The 15,235-nt window shown below is 45.6% G+C and overlaps 2 protein-coding genes across 3 annotated transcripts in view; both read right to left on the reverse strand.

Annotated features, from left to right (window-relative positions):
• The window catches only part of LOC142368519 (atrial natriuretic peptide-converting enzyme-like), a 42,560-nt gene extending 36,102 nt beyond the window's left edge, over positions 1 to 6,458 (reverse strand). The window contains exon 1 of the mRNA XM_075450707.1: positions 6,326 to 6,458. Within this exon, the coding sequence (XP_075306822.1) occupies positions 6,326 to 6,385 (60 nt within the window). The 5' untranslated portion in view covers positions 6,386 to 6,458. The remainder of the gene's footprint in view (positions 1 to 6,325) is intronic.
• Positions 6,459 to 12,048: 5,590 nt separating this feature from the next.
• The window catches only part of nfxl1 (nuclear transcription factor, X-box binding-like 1), a 41,932-nt gene continuing 38,745 nt past the window's right edge, over positions 12,049 to 15,235 (reverse strand). For both annotated transcript variants that reach the window (XM_075451096.1, XM_075451097.1), the window contains exons 22-25: positions 14,392 to 14,496; positions 13,806 to 13,886; positions 13,674 to 13,727; positions 12,049 to 12,527 (exon numbers count right to left, since the gene is read on the reverse strand). In XM_075451096.1, the coding sequence (XP_075307211.1) occupies positions 12,339 to 12,527; positions 13,674 to 13,727; positions 13,806 to 13,886; positions 14,392 to 14,496 (429 nt within the window). In that variant the 3' untranslated portion in view covers positions 12,049 to 12,338. The remainder of the gene's footprint in view (positions 12,528 to 13,673; positions 13,728 to 13,805; positions 13,887 to 14,391; positions 14,497 to 15,235) is intronic.

Below are 15,235 nucleotides of genomic sequence, written 5' to 3' on the forward strand. Positions count from 1 at the left end.
AACCCTTTAAACCTCTCAGAACAGGTGAATAAATGACAGAATAACCCTTTAAACCTTTCAGAACAGGTAAATAAATGGCAGAATAACCCTTTAAACCTCTCAGAACAGGTGAATAAATGACAGAATAACCCTTTAAACCTTTCAGAACAGGTGAATAAATGGCAGAATAACCCTTTAAACCTCTCAGAACAGGTGAATAAATGACAGAATAACCCTTTAAACCTTTCAGAAAAGGTGAATAAATGACAAAATAACTCTTTAAACCTTTCAAAACAGGTGAATAAATGGCAGAATAACCCTTTACACCTCTCAGAACAGGTGAATAAATGACAGAATAACTCTTTAAACCTTTCAAAACAGGTGAATAAATGGCAGAATAACCCTTTAAACCTTTCAGAACAGGTGAATAAATGACAGAATAACCCTTTAAACCTCTCAGAACAGGTGAATAAATGACAGAATAACCCTTTAAACCTTTCAGAACAGGTGAATAAATTGCAGAATAACCCTTTAAACCTTTCAAAAAAGGTGAATAAATGGCAGAATAACCCTTTAAACCTCTCAGAACAGGTGAATAAATGGCAGAATGACCCTTTAAACCTTTCAGAACAGGTGAATAAATGGCAGAATAACCCTTTAAACCTTTCAGAACAGGTGAATAAATGGCAGAATAACCCTTTAAACCTTTCAGAACAGGTGAATAAATGGCAGAATAACCCTTTAAACCTTTTAGAACAGGTAAATAAATGGCAGAATAACCCTTTAAACCTTTCAGAACAGGTGAATAAATGGCAGAATAACCCTTTAAACCTTTCAGAACAGGTGAATATATGGCAGAATAACCCTTTAAACCTCTCAGAACAGGTGAATAAATGGCAGAATAACCCTTTAAACCTCTCAGAACAGGTGAATAAATGGCAGAATAACCCTTTAAACCTTTCAGAACAGGTAAATAAATGGCAGAATAACCCTTTAAACCTCTCAGAACAGGTGAATAAATGGCAGAAAAACCCTTTAAACCTTTCAGAACAGGTAAATAAATGGCAGAATAACCCTTTAAACCTCTCAGAACAGGTGAATAAATGGCAGAATAACCCTTTAAACCTCTCAGAACAGGTAAATAAATGACAGAATAACCCTTTAAACCTCTCAGAATAGGTAAATAAATGGCAGAATAACCCTTTAAACCTCTCAGAACAGGTGAATAAATGGCAGAATAACCCTTTAAACCTTTCAGAACAGGTGAATAAATGTTAGAATAACCCTTTAAACCTCTCAGAACAGGTGAATAAATGGCAGAATAACCCTTTAAACCTTTCAGAACAGGTAAATAAATGGCAGAATAACCCTTTAAACCTTTCAGAACAGGTAAATAAATGGCAGAATAACCCTTTAAACCTCTCAGAACAGGTGAATAAATGGCAGAATAACCCTTTAAACCTTTCAGAACAGGTGAATAAATGGCAGAATAACCCTTTAAACCTCTCAGAACAGGTGAATAAATGGCAGAATAACCCTTTAAACCTTTCAGAACAGGTGAATAAATGGCAGAATAACCCTTTAAACCTTTCAGAACAGGTGAATAAATGGCAGAATAACCCTTTAAACCTCTCAGAACAGGTTAATAAATGGCAGAATAACCCTTTAAACCTCTCAGAACAGGTGAATAAATGGCAGAATAACCCTTTAAACCTTTCAGAACAGGTGAATAAATGGCAGAATAACCCTTTAAACCTATCAGAATAGGTGACTAAATGGCAGAATAACCCTTTAAACCTTTCAGACAGGTGAATAAATGGCAGAATAACCCTTTAAACCTTTCAGAACAGGTGAATAAATGGCAGAATAACCCTTTAAACCTCTCAGAAAAGGTGACTAAATGGCAGAATAACCCTTTAAACCTTTCAGACAGGTGAATAAATGGCAGAATAACCCTTTAAACCTCTCAGAACAGGTGAATAAATGGCAGAATAACCCTTTAAACCTCTCAGAACAGGTGAATAAATGGCAGAATAACCCTTTAAACCTTTCAGAACAGGTGAATAAATGGCAGAATAACCCTTTAAACCTCTCAGAACAGGTGAATAAATGGCAGAATAACCCTTTAAACCTTTCAGAACAGGTGAATAAATGGCAGAATAACCCTTTAAACCTCTCAGAACAGGTGAATAAATGGCAGAATAAACCTTTAAACCTCTCAGAACAGGTGAATAAATGGCAGAATAACCCTTTAAACCTTTCAGACAGGTGAATAAATGGCAGAATAACCCTTTAAACCTCTCAGAACAGGTGAATAAATGGCAGAATAACCCTTTAAACCTTTTAGAACAGGTAAATAAATGGCAGAATAACCCTTTAAACCTCTCAGAACAGGTGAATAAATGGCAGAATAACCCTTTAAACCTTTCAGAACAGGTGAATAAATGGCAGAAAAACCCTTTAAACCTTTCAGAACAGGTGAATAAATGGCAGAATAACCCTTTAAACCTTTCAGACAGGTGAATAAATGGCAGAATAACCCTTTAAACCTCTCAGAACAGGTGAATAAATGGCAGAATAACCCTTTAAACCTTTTAGAACAGGTAAATAAATGGCAGAATAACCCTTTAAACCTCTCAGAACAGGTGAATAAATGGCAGAATAACCCTTTAAACCTTTCAGAACAGGTGAATAAATGGCAGAAAAACCCTTTAAACCTTTCAGAACAGGTGAATAAATGGCAGAATGACCCTTTAAACCTCTCAGAACAGGTGAATAAATGGCAGAATAACCCTTTAAACCTTTCAGAACAGGTGAATAAATGGCAGAATAACCCTTTAAACCTTTCAGAACAGGTGAATAAATGGCAGAATAACCCTTTAAACCTCTCAGAACAGGTGAATAAATGGCAGAATAACCCTTTAACCCGTTCAGAACAGGTGAATAAATGGCAGAATAACCCTTTAAACCTTTCAGAACAGGTGAATAAATGGCAGAATAACCCTTTAAACCTCTCAGAACAGGTGAATAAATGGCAGAATAACCCTTTAAACCTCTCAGAACAGGTGAATAAATGGCAGAATGACCCTTTAAACCTCTCAGAACAGGTGAATAAATGGCAGAATAACCCTTTAAACCTTTCAGACAGGTGAATAAATGGCAGAATAACCCTTTAAACCTCTCAGAACAGGTGAATAAATGGCAGAATAACCCTTTAAACCTTTTAGAACAGGTAAATAAATGGCAGAATAACCCTTTAAACCTCTCAGAACAGGTGAATAAATGGCAGAATAACCCTTTAAACCTTTCAGAACAGGTGAATAAATGGCAGAAAAACCCTTTAAACCTTTCAGAACAGGTGAATAAATGGCAGAATGACCCTTTAAACCTCTCAGAACAGGTGAATAAATGGCAGAATAACCCTTTAAACCTTTCAGAACAGGTGAATAAATGGCAGAATAACCCTTTAAACCTTTCAGAACAGGTGAATAAATGGCAGAATAACCCTTTAAACCTCTCAGAACAGGTGAATAAATGGCAGAATAACCCTTTAACCCGTTCAGAACAGGTGAATAAATGGCAGAATAACCCTTTAAACCTTTCAGAACAGGTGAATAAATGGCAGAATAACCCTTTAAACCTTTCAGAACAGGTGAATAAATGGCAGAATGACCCTTTAAACCTCTCAGAACAGGTGAATAAATGGCAGAATAACCCTTTAAACCTCTCAGAACAGGTGAATAAATGGCAGAATGACCCTTTAAACCTCTCAGAACAGGTGAATAAATGGCAGAATAACCCTTTAAACCTTTCAGAACAGGTGAATAAATGGCAGAATAACCCTTTAAACCTCTCAGAACAGGTGAATAAATGGCAGAATAACCCTTTAAACCTCTCAGAACAGGTGAATAAATGGCAGAATAACCCTTTAAACCTTTCAGACAGGTGAATAAATGGCAGAATAACCCTTTAAACCTTTCAGAACAGGTGAATAAATGGCAGAATGACCCTTTAAACCTCTCAGAACAGGTGAATAAATGGCAGAATAACCCTTTAAACCTTTTAGAACAGGTAAATAAATGGCAGAATAACCCTTTAAACCTTTCAGAACAGGTGAATAAATGGCAGAATAACCCTTTAAACCTTTTAGAACAGGTAAATAAATGGCAGAATAACCCTTTAAACCTTTCAGAACAGGTAAATAAATGGCAGAATAACCCTTTAAACCTCTCAGAACAGGTGAATAAATGGCAGAATAACCCTTTAAACCTTTCAGACAGGTGAATAAATGGCAGAATAACCCTTTAAACCTTTTAGAACAGGTAAATAAATGGCAGAATAACCCTTTAAACCTCTCAGAACAGGTGAATAAATGGCAGAATAACCCTTTAAACCTCTCAGAACAGGTGAATAAATGGCAGAATAACCCTTTAAACCTTTCAGACAGGTGAATAAATGGCAGAAAAACCCTTTAAACCTTTCAGAACAGGTGAATAAATGGCAGAATGACCCTTTAAACCTTTCAGAACAGGTGAATAAATGGCAGAATAACCCTTTAAACCTTTCAGAACAGGTGAATAAATGGCAGAATAACCCTTTAAACCTTTCAGAACAGGTGAATAAATGGCAGAATAACCCTTTAAACCTTTTAGAACAGGTAAATAAATGGCAGAATAACCCTTTAAACCTCTCAGAACAGGTGAATAAATGGCAGAATAACCCTTTAAACCTTTCAGAACAGGTTAATAAATGGCAGAATAACCCTTTAAACCTTTCAGAACAGGTGAATAAATGGCAGAATAACCCTTTAAACCTCTCAGAATAGGTGAATAAATGGCAGAATAACCCTTTAAACCTTTCAGAACAGGTGAATAAATGGCAGAATAACCCTTTAAACCTTTCAGAACAGGTGAATAAATGACAGAATAACCCTTTAAACCTTTCAGAACAGGTAAATAAATGGCAGAATAACCCTTTAAACCTCTCAGAACAGGTGAATAAATGGCAGAATAACCCTTTAAACCTTTCAGACAGGTGAATAAATGGCAGAATAACCCTTTAAACCTCTCAGAACAGGTGAATAAATGGCAGAATAACCCTTTAAACCTCTCAGAACAGGTGAATAAATGGCAGAATAACCCTTTAAACCTCTCAGAACAGGTGAATAAATGGCAGAATAACCCTTTAAACCTTTCAGAACAGGTGAATAAATGGCAGAATAACCCTTTAAACCTCTCAGAACAGGTGAATAAATGGCAGAATAACCCTTTAAACCTTTCAGACAGGTGAATAAATGGCAGAATAACCCTTTAAACCTTTCAGAACAGGTGAATAAATGGCAGAATAACCCTTTAAACCTCTCAGAACAGGTGAATAAATGGCAGAATAACCCTTTAAACCTCTCAGAACAGGTGAATAAATGGCAGAATAACCCTTTAAACCTCTCAGAACAGGTGAATAAATGGCAGAATAACCCTTTAAACCTCTCAGAACAGGTGAATAAATGGCAGAATAACCCTTTAAACCTCTCAGAACAGGTGAATAAATGGCAGAATAACCCTTTAAACCTCTCAGAACAGGTGAATAAATGGCAGAATAACCCTTTAAACCTCTCAGAACAGGTGAATAAATGGCAGAATAACCCTTTAAACCTCTCAGAACAGGTGAATAAATGGCAGAATAACCCTTTAAACCTCTCAGAACAGGTGAATAAATGGCAGAATAACCCTTTAAACCTTTCAGACAGGTGAATAAATGGCAGAATAACCCTTTAAACCTCTCAGAATAGGTGAATAAATGGCAGAATAACCCTTTAAACCTCTCAGAACAGGTGAATAAATGGCAGAATAACCCTTTAACCCGTTCAGAACAGGTGAATAAATGGCAGAATAACCCTTTAAACCTTTCAGACAGGTGAATAAATGGCAGAATAACCCTTTAAACCTTTCAGAACAGGTGAATAAATGGCAGAATAACCCTTTAAACCTCTCAGAACAGGTGAATAAATGGCAGAATAACCCTTTAAACCTCTCAGAACAGGTGAATAAATGGCAGAATAACCCTTTAAACCTTTCAGAACAGGTGAATAAATGGCAGAATAACCCTTTAAACCTTTCAGAACAGGTGAATAAATGGCAGAATAACCCTTTAAACCTCTCAGAACAGGTGAATAAATGGCAGAATAACCCTTTAAACAGAAAACAGTCCCATTGGGCAGCATGTCCGAGCCGCGGGGCGCGGGCAGGTGAGCACGCGCAGAACACGCGCAGAGGACACACGGAGGACAGCGCGCGCGCTCACACACACACACACACACACAGACACACACACACGCGCGGACACTCACCGTCGCAGCTGCCGCTCCGCTGAAGGTGACACGCGGGCAGGTCTCCCGCCGCGCGGACATGACCTGCTGCTGCTGCCCGCTGCCGAGCGCGAGACCATCTCTCTGCCTGCTGCCCGCGAGCTGCTCCGGTAACTAACCGAGCACGAGACCCGCCGGCTCCGCCCAGCCGCTCTGTCCCCGCCCCTTTATTCAGCCTCAGCTTCACACACACACGCACGCGCGCGCACACACACACGCTCAGAGCTCAGGTACTCTGCACATGAGGGGAACTGAATGAGCAGCGTGCGTGCGCTGCCGTCAGTCACGTGACCCTGAAACGCATCACCACAGTTTCACAGAACATTTGGGTTCAGGATGAGACTCTGGCAGCTGTCCAGAACCAGGTCCAGCTGGGCCACAACCAGGTCCAGCTGTCCAGAACCAGGTCCAGCTGGGCCACAACCAGGTCCAGGTGGGCTAGAACCAGGTCCAGCTGTCCAGAACCAGGTCCAGCTGGGCCACAACCAGGTCCAGCTGTCCAGAACCAGGTCCAGCTGGGCCACAACCAGGTCCAGGTGGGCTAGAACCAGGTCCAGCTGTCCAGAACCAGGTCCAGATGGGCCAGAACCAGGTCCAGCTGTCCAGAACCAGGTCCAGCTGGGCCACAACCAGGTCCAGCTGTCCAGAACCAGGTCCAGCTGGGCCACAACCAGGTCCAGGTGGGCTAGAACCAGGTCCAGCTGTCCAGAACCAGGTCCAGATGGGCCAGAACCAGGTCCAGCTGTCCAGAACCAGGTCCAGCTGGGCCACAACCAGGTCCAGCTGTCCAGAACCAGGTCCAGCTGGGCCACAACCAGGTCCAGGTGGGCTAGGACCAGGTCCAGCTGTCCAGAACCAGGTCCAGCTGTCCGGAACCAGGTCCAGATGGGCCAGAACCAGGTCCAGCTGGGCCACAACCAGGTCCAGGTGGGCTAGAACCAGGTCCAGCTGTCCAGAACCAGGTCCAGCTGTCCGGAACCAGGTCCAGATGGGCCAGAACCAGGTCCAGGTGGGCTAGAACCAGGTCCAGCTGTCCAGAACCAGGTCCAGCTGTCCGGAACCAGGTCCAGCTGTCCAGAACCAGGTCCAGATGGGCCAGAACCAGGTTCAGCTGTCCGGAACCAGGTCCAGCTGTCCGGAACCAGGTCCAGCTGGGCCACAACCAGGTCCAGCTGTCCGGAACCAGGTCCAGCTGGGCCAGAACCAGGTCCAGCTGTCCAGAACCAGGTCCAGCTGTCCAGAACCAGGCCCAGATGGGCCAGAACCAGGTCCAGCTGTCCAGAACCAGGTCCAGCTGTCCGGAACCAGGTCCAGATGGGCCAGAACCAGGTCAAACTGTCCTGGACCAGGTCAAGCTGTCCGGAACCAGGTCCAGATGGGCCAGAACCAGGTCCAGCTGGGCCAAAACCACGTGCAACTGTCATGAACCAGGTCCAGCTGGGCCAGAACCAGGTCCAGCTGTCCAGAACATCTGGAGCCACCGGAACCAACACCTGGATCCAGAACCTGGATCCACACCAGAACCCACACCACAACCCACGCCTGAACACACACCAGAACCCAGACCTGAACCCGAACCTGGATCCACACCTGAACCCACACCTGAACCCACACCTGGAACCACACCTGGATCCACACCTGAACCCAGACCTGAACCCGAACCTGGATCCACATCTGAACCCACACCTGAACCCACACCTGGATCCACACCTGGATCCACACCAGAACCCAGACCTGAACCCGAACCTGGATCCACATCTGAACCCACACCTGAACCCACACCTGGATCCACACCTGGATCCACACCTGAACCCACACCTGAACCCACACCAGAACCCACACAAGAACCCACACCTGAACCCGAACCTGGATCCACACCTGAACCCACACCTGAACCCACACCTGGATCCACACCTGAACCCACACCTGGATCCACATCTGGATCCAAACCTGGATCCACACCTGAACCCACACCAGAACCCACACCTGAACCTACACCTGAACCCACACCTGAACACACATCTGAACCCACACCTGGATCCACACCTGGATCCACACCTGAACCTACACCAGAACCCACACCTGAACCTACACCTGAACCCACACCTGAACACACATCTGAACCCACACCTGAACACACATCTGAACCCACACCTGAACCCACACCTGGATCCACACCTGAACCCACACCTGAACCCAGACCTGAACCCACACCAGAACCCAGACCTGAACCCGAACCTGGATCCACACCTGAACCCACACATGGATCCACACCAGAACCCACACCTGAACCCACACCTGAACACACATCTGAACCCACATCTGAACCCACACCTGAACCCAGACCTGAACCCACACCAGAACCCACACCTGAACCCAAACCTGGATCCACACCTGAACCCACACCTGAACCCACACCTGGATCCACACCAGAACCCACACCTGAACCCATACCAGAACCCAGACCTGAACCCAAACCTGGATCCACACCTGAACCCACACCTGGATCCACACCTGAACCCACACCTGGATCCACACCTGGATCCAAACCTGGATCCACACCTGAACCCACACCTGAACCCACACCTGAACCTACACCAGAACCCACACCTGAACCTACACCTGAACCCTCACCTGAACCCACACCAGAACCCAGACCTGAACCCGAACCTGGATCCACACCTGAACCCACACCTGAACCCACACCTGGATCCACACCTGAACCCACACCTGGATCCACACCTGAACCCACACCTGAACCCACACCAGAACCCAGACCAGAACCCAGACCAGAACCCACACCTGAACCCACACCTGGATCCACACCAGAACCCACACCTGGATCCACACCAGAACCCACACCACATCCAGGTGCGTTCTCTCTAGAGAACCCTAAAGAGAACCCTCCACCTGAAAGAGAACCCTCCACCCTAAAGAGAACCCTCCACCTGAAAGAGAACCCTACATCTTAAAGAGAACCCTCCACCGTAAAGAGAACCCTCCACCCTATGGAGAACCCTCCACCTGAAAGATAACCCTCCACCCTATCGAGAACTCTCCACCCTAAAGAGAACCCTCCACCTGAAAGATAACCCTCCACCCTAAAGAGAACCTTCCACCTGAAAGATAACCCTCCACCGTAAAGAGAACCCTCCACCCTAAAGGGAACCCTCCACCCTATAGAGAACCCTCCACCTGAAAGATAACCCTCCACCCTATCGAGAACTCTCCACCCTAAAGAGAACCCTCCACCCTAAAGGGAACCCTCCACCCTAAAGAGAACCCTCCACCCTAAAGGGAACCCTCCACCCTATCGAGAACTCTCCAACTGAAAGAGAACCCTCCATCTTAACGATAACCCTCCACCCTAAAGAGAACCCTCCACCCTATAGATAACCCTCCACCCTATCGAGAACTCTCCACCGTAAAGAGAACCCTCCATCTTAAAGAGAACCCTCCACCCTATCGAGAACTCTCCACCCTATCGAGAACTCTCCACCTGAAAGAGAACCCTCCACCTGAAAGAGAACCCTCCACCCTATCAAGAACTCTCCACCCTATCGAGAACTCTCCACCTGAAAGAGAACCCTCCACCTGAAAGAGAATCCTCCACCTGAAAGATAACCCTCCACCCTAAAGAGAACCTTCCACCTGAAAGATAACACTCCACCCTAAAGAGAACCCTCCACCCCATAGATAACCTCCACCCTAGCGAGAACTCTCCACCGTAAAGAGAACCCTCCACCTGAAAGAGAACCCTCCATCTTAAAGAGAACCCTCCACCCTATCGAGAACTCTCCACCCTATCGAGAACTCTCCACCTGAAAGAGAACCCTCCACCTGAAAGAGAACCCTCCATCTTAAAGAGAACCCTCCACCCTAAAGAGAACCCTCCACCCTAAAGAGAACCCTCCACCTGAAAGATAACCCTCCACCCTATTGAGAACTCTCCACCTGAAAGAGAACCCTCCACCTTAAAGAGAACCCTCCATCCTAAAGAGAACCCTCCGTCTTAAAGAGAACCATCCACCGTAAAGAGAACCCTCCACCCTAAAGAGAACCCTCCATCTTAAAGGGAACCCTCCACCCTAAAGAGAACCCTCCACCCTATAGATAACCCTCCACCCTATCGAGAACTCTCCACCGTAAAGAGAACCCTCCACCCTATAGAGAACCCTCCCATTGAAAGAGAACCCTCCACCCTAAAGAGAACCCTCCACCTGAGAGATAACCCTCCACCCTATCGAGAACTCTCCACCGTAAAGAGAACCCTCCACCCTATAGAGAACCCTCCACCCTAAATAGAACCATGCACCCTAAAGAGAACCCTCCACCCTAAAGAGAACCCTCCAACCTAAATAGAACCATGCACCCTATAGAGAACCTTCCACCCTAAATAGAACCCTCCACCCTAAATAGAACCATGCACCCTAAAGAGAACCCTCCACCCTAAATAGAACCATGCACCCTAAAGAGAACCCTCCACCCTAAAGAAAACCCTCCACCCTATAGAGAACCCTCCACCCTAAATAGAACCATGCACCCTATAGAGAACCCTCCACCCTAAATAGAACCCTCCACCCTATAGAGAACCCTCCACCCTAAAGAAAACCCTCCACCCTATAGAGAAGCCTCCACCCTATAGAGAACCCTCCACCCTATAGAGAACCCTCCACCCTAAAGAGAACCCTCCACCCTAAATAGAACCATTTACCCTATAGAGAACCCTCCACCCTAAAGAAAACCCTCCACCCTAAATAGAACCCTCCACCCTATAGAGAACCCTCCACCCTAAAGAAAACCCTCCACCCTAAAGAGAACCCTCCACCCTAAAGAGAACCCTCCAACCTAAATAGAACCATGCACCCTATAGAGAACCTTCCACCCTAAATAGAACCCTCCACCCTAAATAGAACCATGCACCCTAAAGAGAACCCTCCACCCTAAATAGAACCATGCACCCTAAAGAGAACCCTCCACCCTAAAGAAAACCCTCCACCCTATAGAGAACCCTCCACCCTAAATAGAACCATGCACCCTATAGAGAACCCTCCACCCTAAATAGAACCCTCCACCCTATAGAGAACCCTCCACCCTAAAGAAAACCCTCCACCCTATAGAGAAGCCTCCACCCTATAGAGAACCCTCCACCCTATAGAGAACCCTCCACCCTAAAGAGAACCCTCCACCCTAAATAGAACCATTTACCCTATAGAGAACCCTCCACCCTAAAGAAAACCCTCCACCCTAAATAGAACCCTCCACCCTATAGAGAACCCTCCACCCTAAAGAAAACCCTCCACCCTAAAGAGAACCCTCCACCCTAAATAGAACCATTTACCCTATAGAGAACCCTCCACCCTAAAGAAAACCCTCCACCCTAAATAGAACCCTCCACCCTATAGAGAACCCTCCACCCTAAAGAAAACCCTCCACCCTAAAGAGAACCCTCCACCCTATAGAGAACCCTCCACCCTAAAGAAAACCCTCCACCCTAAAGAGAACCCTCCACCCTATAGAGAACCCTCCACCCTATAGAGAACCCTCCACCTTAGAGCCTTTCACTCTGCATCCTGTGGTCTGGTGCGGGTTCAGGTCTCGTCTCCGTGCTCAGCGGCGCCCCCGTCTGTCGGTGGAACCTCATTAACCTTTAATGTGTCTTTCTGTGTGAAACGCTTCATGTTCTCAGGAAAACATCCCACAGCTGGTTTTACATGATTTATTTTTCAAATTTTCCAAATTGACAAAAAAAAGAAATTATCCAGAAACTCTGAAACATTTTAGCATCTCAGCAGGAACGTGTGGAACGTGTGGAACCCAGAAACTCTCTGCTGGGCTCAGCAGGTCCAGAACTCGTCCGACACACTGACCAACTGAGATGAAAACATCAGGATATTCAGAGGAACCATCAGAGCGGCCGACTAACATCACTGCGGGTTACAGATCTCCTCCGTGTTCCTCTGAACTTAAACTACAGAACAGTTCAGCGGCTCCCTCAGGCCGCGCTCAGCAGGTAGTAGGCGGCGGCGGACAGCAGGACGCCGCCCAGCGGGACCAGGATGAAGGCGGCGCACCTCCTCCAGCCCATCCTGCCCCGCCCCTCGTCCACCTCCTCCCTCCTGCCCCGCTTCTTGCCCCTCCGGCCTCCTCGCTGCTGCCGCTTCTCAAAGGCCTCCAGCTCCTCCTGAGGACACAAACAGCTCTGATCAGCTGACCTGCAACAGCTGCTCACATCTGGATGACCAGTTAGTACCGCCGAAGAGCCGACTGATTCAGCTCCAGCTCAATTTAACCTATTCAGTAAATATTCATAAGAAACCTTCTGCAAATAAACCTCAGAAACAGTTCTGAGCAGCTTTAAAGTGAATATCTGCAGATGTTTCCATGGTAACAGCTGCAGAGATTCACTGAAACATGTTCCAACATGAACATAAACCCAGAATCTGAGGCAGAACCAGAGTTAGTTCAGTTCTGAGCAGCTTTAAAGTGAATATCTGCAGATGTTTCCATGGTAACAGCTGCAGAGATTCACTGAAACATGTTCCAACATGAACATAAACCCAGAATCTGAGGCAGAACCAGAGTTAGTTCAGTTCTGAGCAGCTTTAAGGTGAATATCTGCAGATGTTTCCATGGTAACAGCTGCAGAGATTCACTGAAACATGTTCCAACATGAACATAAACCCAGAATCTGAGGCAGAACCAGAGTTAGTTCAGTTCTGAGCAGCTTTAAAGTGAATATCTGCAGATGTTTCCATGGTAACAGCTGCAGAGATTCACTGAAACATGTTCCAACATGAACATAAACCCAGAATCTGAGGCAGAACCAGAGTTAGTTCAGCTCTGAGCAGCTTTAAAGTGAATATCTGCAGATGTTTCCATGGTAACAGCTGCAGAGATTCACTGAAACATGTTCCAACATGAACATAAACCCAGAATCTGAGGCAGAACCAGAGTTAGTTCAGTTCTGAGCAGCTTTAAAGTGAATCTCTACAGATGTTTCCATGGTAACAGCTGCAGAGATTCACTGAAACATGTTCCAACATGAACATAAACCCAGAATCTGAGGCAGAACCAGAGTTAGTTCAGTTCTGAGCAGCTTTAAAGTGAATATCTGCAGATGTTTCCATGGTAACAGCTGCAGAGATTCACTGAAACATGTTCCAACATGAACATAAACCCAGAATCTGAGGCAGAACCAGAGTTAGTTCAGTTCTGAGCAGCTTTAAAGTGAATATCTGCAGATGTTTCCATGGTAACAGCTGGGGTCAGAAGGTTTCTGGAGGTCTGGTTCAGGGTTAGTTTGCAGCGGTGCTGCTCTCTGACTGACCTGAAGCTTCCTCTGCTCCTCTTCCTCGGCCGCTTTAAGCTCCGCCTCCTTCACCTGAACACAAACACACACAGATCGGTCAGCGTGTCACCGGGTGGGAATCAGAGTGGAAGTGTACAGGTGTGAGTTTACCTGGCTGACTCTCTTCTGCTGGTCTCTGCAGACGTCGTCACACTGAACCGAAGACTGAGCCGCCAGAGAGCAGAGAAACTCCTGGAGAAAAACACAAGAAAAGTGAGCCACCGCCATGTTTAGCTGTAGAAAAAACACCTTAAACTATCTTTTTCCAACTGGAAATGTTCTGACTTTTCCTAAAGGGACCCCATCATTAGAAAAAGTCAGACTTTATTTTTGTTTATGTTTCCATGTGGGCTGTACACCACTAGGGTACAAAGATTGTCTTATGGGTCATTTTTGACCCGTGAATTATAAAAACATTTAAACAGCAGAAAAAAGTTCACTGTTTTTTTCCCTTTCAATATAATTAATTCAGAAGTAATTACTTCATATTAATAAACCTTTATTATGTAAAAGAAAACTGAGAAAACAAGAAATTAACTGCATCTGTAGCTTTAACCCTTTGTTAAAGCTACAGATGCTGCAGCTCATCAGCTGATAAAACAGGTGTCCAGGTGTGAAGGATGCACCCAGCAGGCTCATGATTGTTACAGAGAGCACAAAGTATCGGCATCACTACATCTAAAGCCCAACAGTTTACCTTCTTGATCCTCCTGCAGGGGCACCGGAGCTTCACCTTCTGCTGACACCTCTCCTCACACGCAGCTGGATGACACACCTGCTTACAGCGATGGCCGCAGCTCAGCTGAACACACAGAGTAACAGAGTAAACATCCTCCACAAAGCAGCTCTGCACAGCTCGTTTCAGAGCTGCCTCTACGCTCTGAAGCAGCGATACTCACTATTGTTTTCAGCAGAGCCACATTGGCAGAGCAAAGTCAAAGGAAGAGCCACTTTTACCACAAAAGTGGGATGTTTTATCTGCATTTCTGCAGATAAAACATCCCAGAAAAAAGAAACGACACAGCCAATACATTTTCAATACTGGGATGAGCGGAAGCTGGCGTGCATGTGCTCGACTTTCTTCATGTTGTATTTGTAGTTTGTTGTTGTAATCATAGTGAGACATTCAGGATGAGCATGGTTTCTCTGCTGGTTTCTCTGCTGGTTTCTCTGCTGGTTTCTGTGCTGGTTTCTGTGCTGGTTTCTGTGCTGGTTTCTGGGCTGGTTTCTGGGCTGGTTTCTGGGCTGGTTTCTGTGCTGGTTTCTGTGCTGGTTTCTGTGCTGGTTTTTGTGCTGGTTTCTGTGCTGGTTTCTGGGCTGGTTTCTGGGCTGGTTTCTGCGCTGGTTTCTGGGCTGGTTTCTGTGCTGGTTTCTGTGCTGGTTTCTGTGCTGGTTTCTGAGCTGGTTTCTGTGCTGGTTTCTGTGCTGGTTTCTGCGCTGGTTTCTGCGCTGGTTTCTGCGCTGGTTTCTGCGCTGGTTTCTGTGCTGGTTTCTGTAATGGTTTTTGCGCTGGTTTCTGTGCTGGTTTCTGTGCTGGTTTC

Source organism: Odontesthes bonariensis, chromosome 19 (assembly GCF_027942865.1).
Source record: "Odontesthes bonariensis isolate fOdoBon6 chromosome 19, fOdoBon6.hap1, whole genome shotgun sequence".
Taxonomy (NCBI): Eukaryota; Metazoa; Chordata; class Actinopteri; order Atheriniformes; family Atherinopsidae; genus Odontesthes; species Odontesthes bonariensis.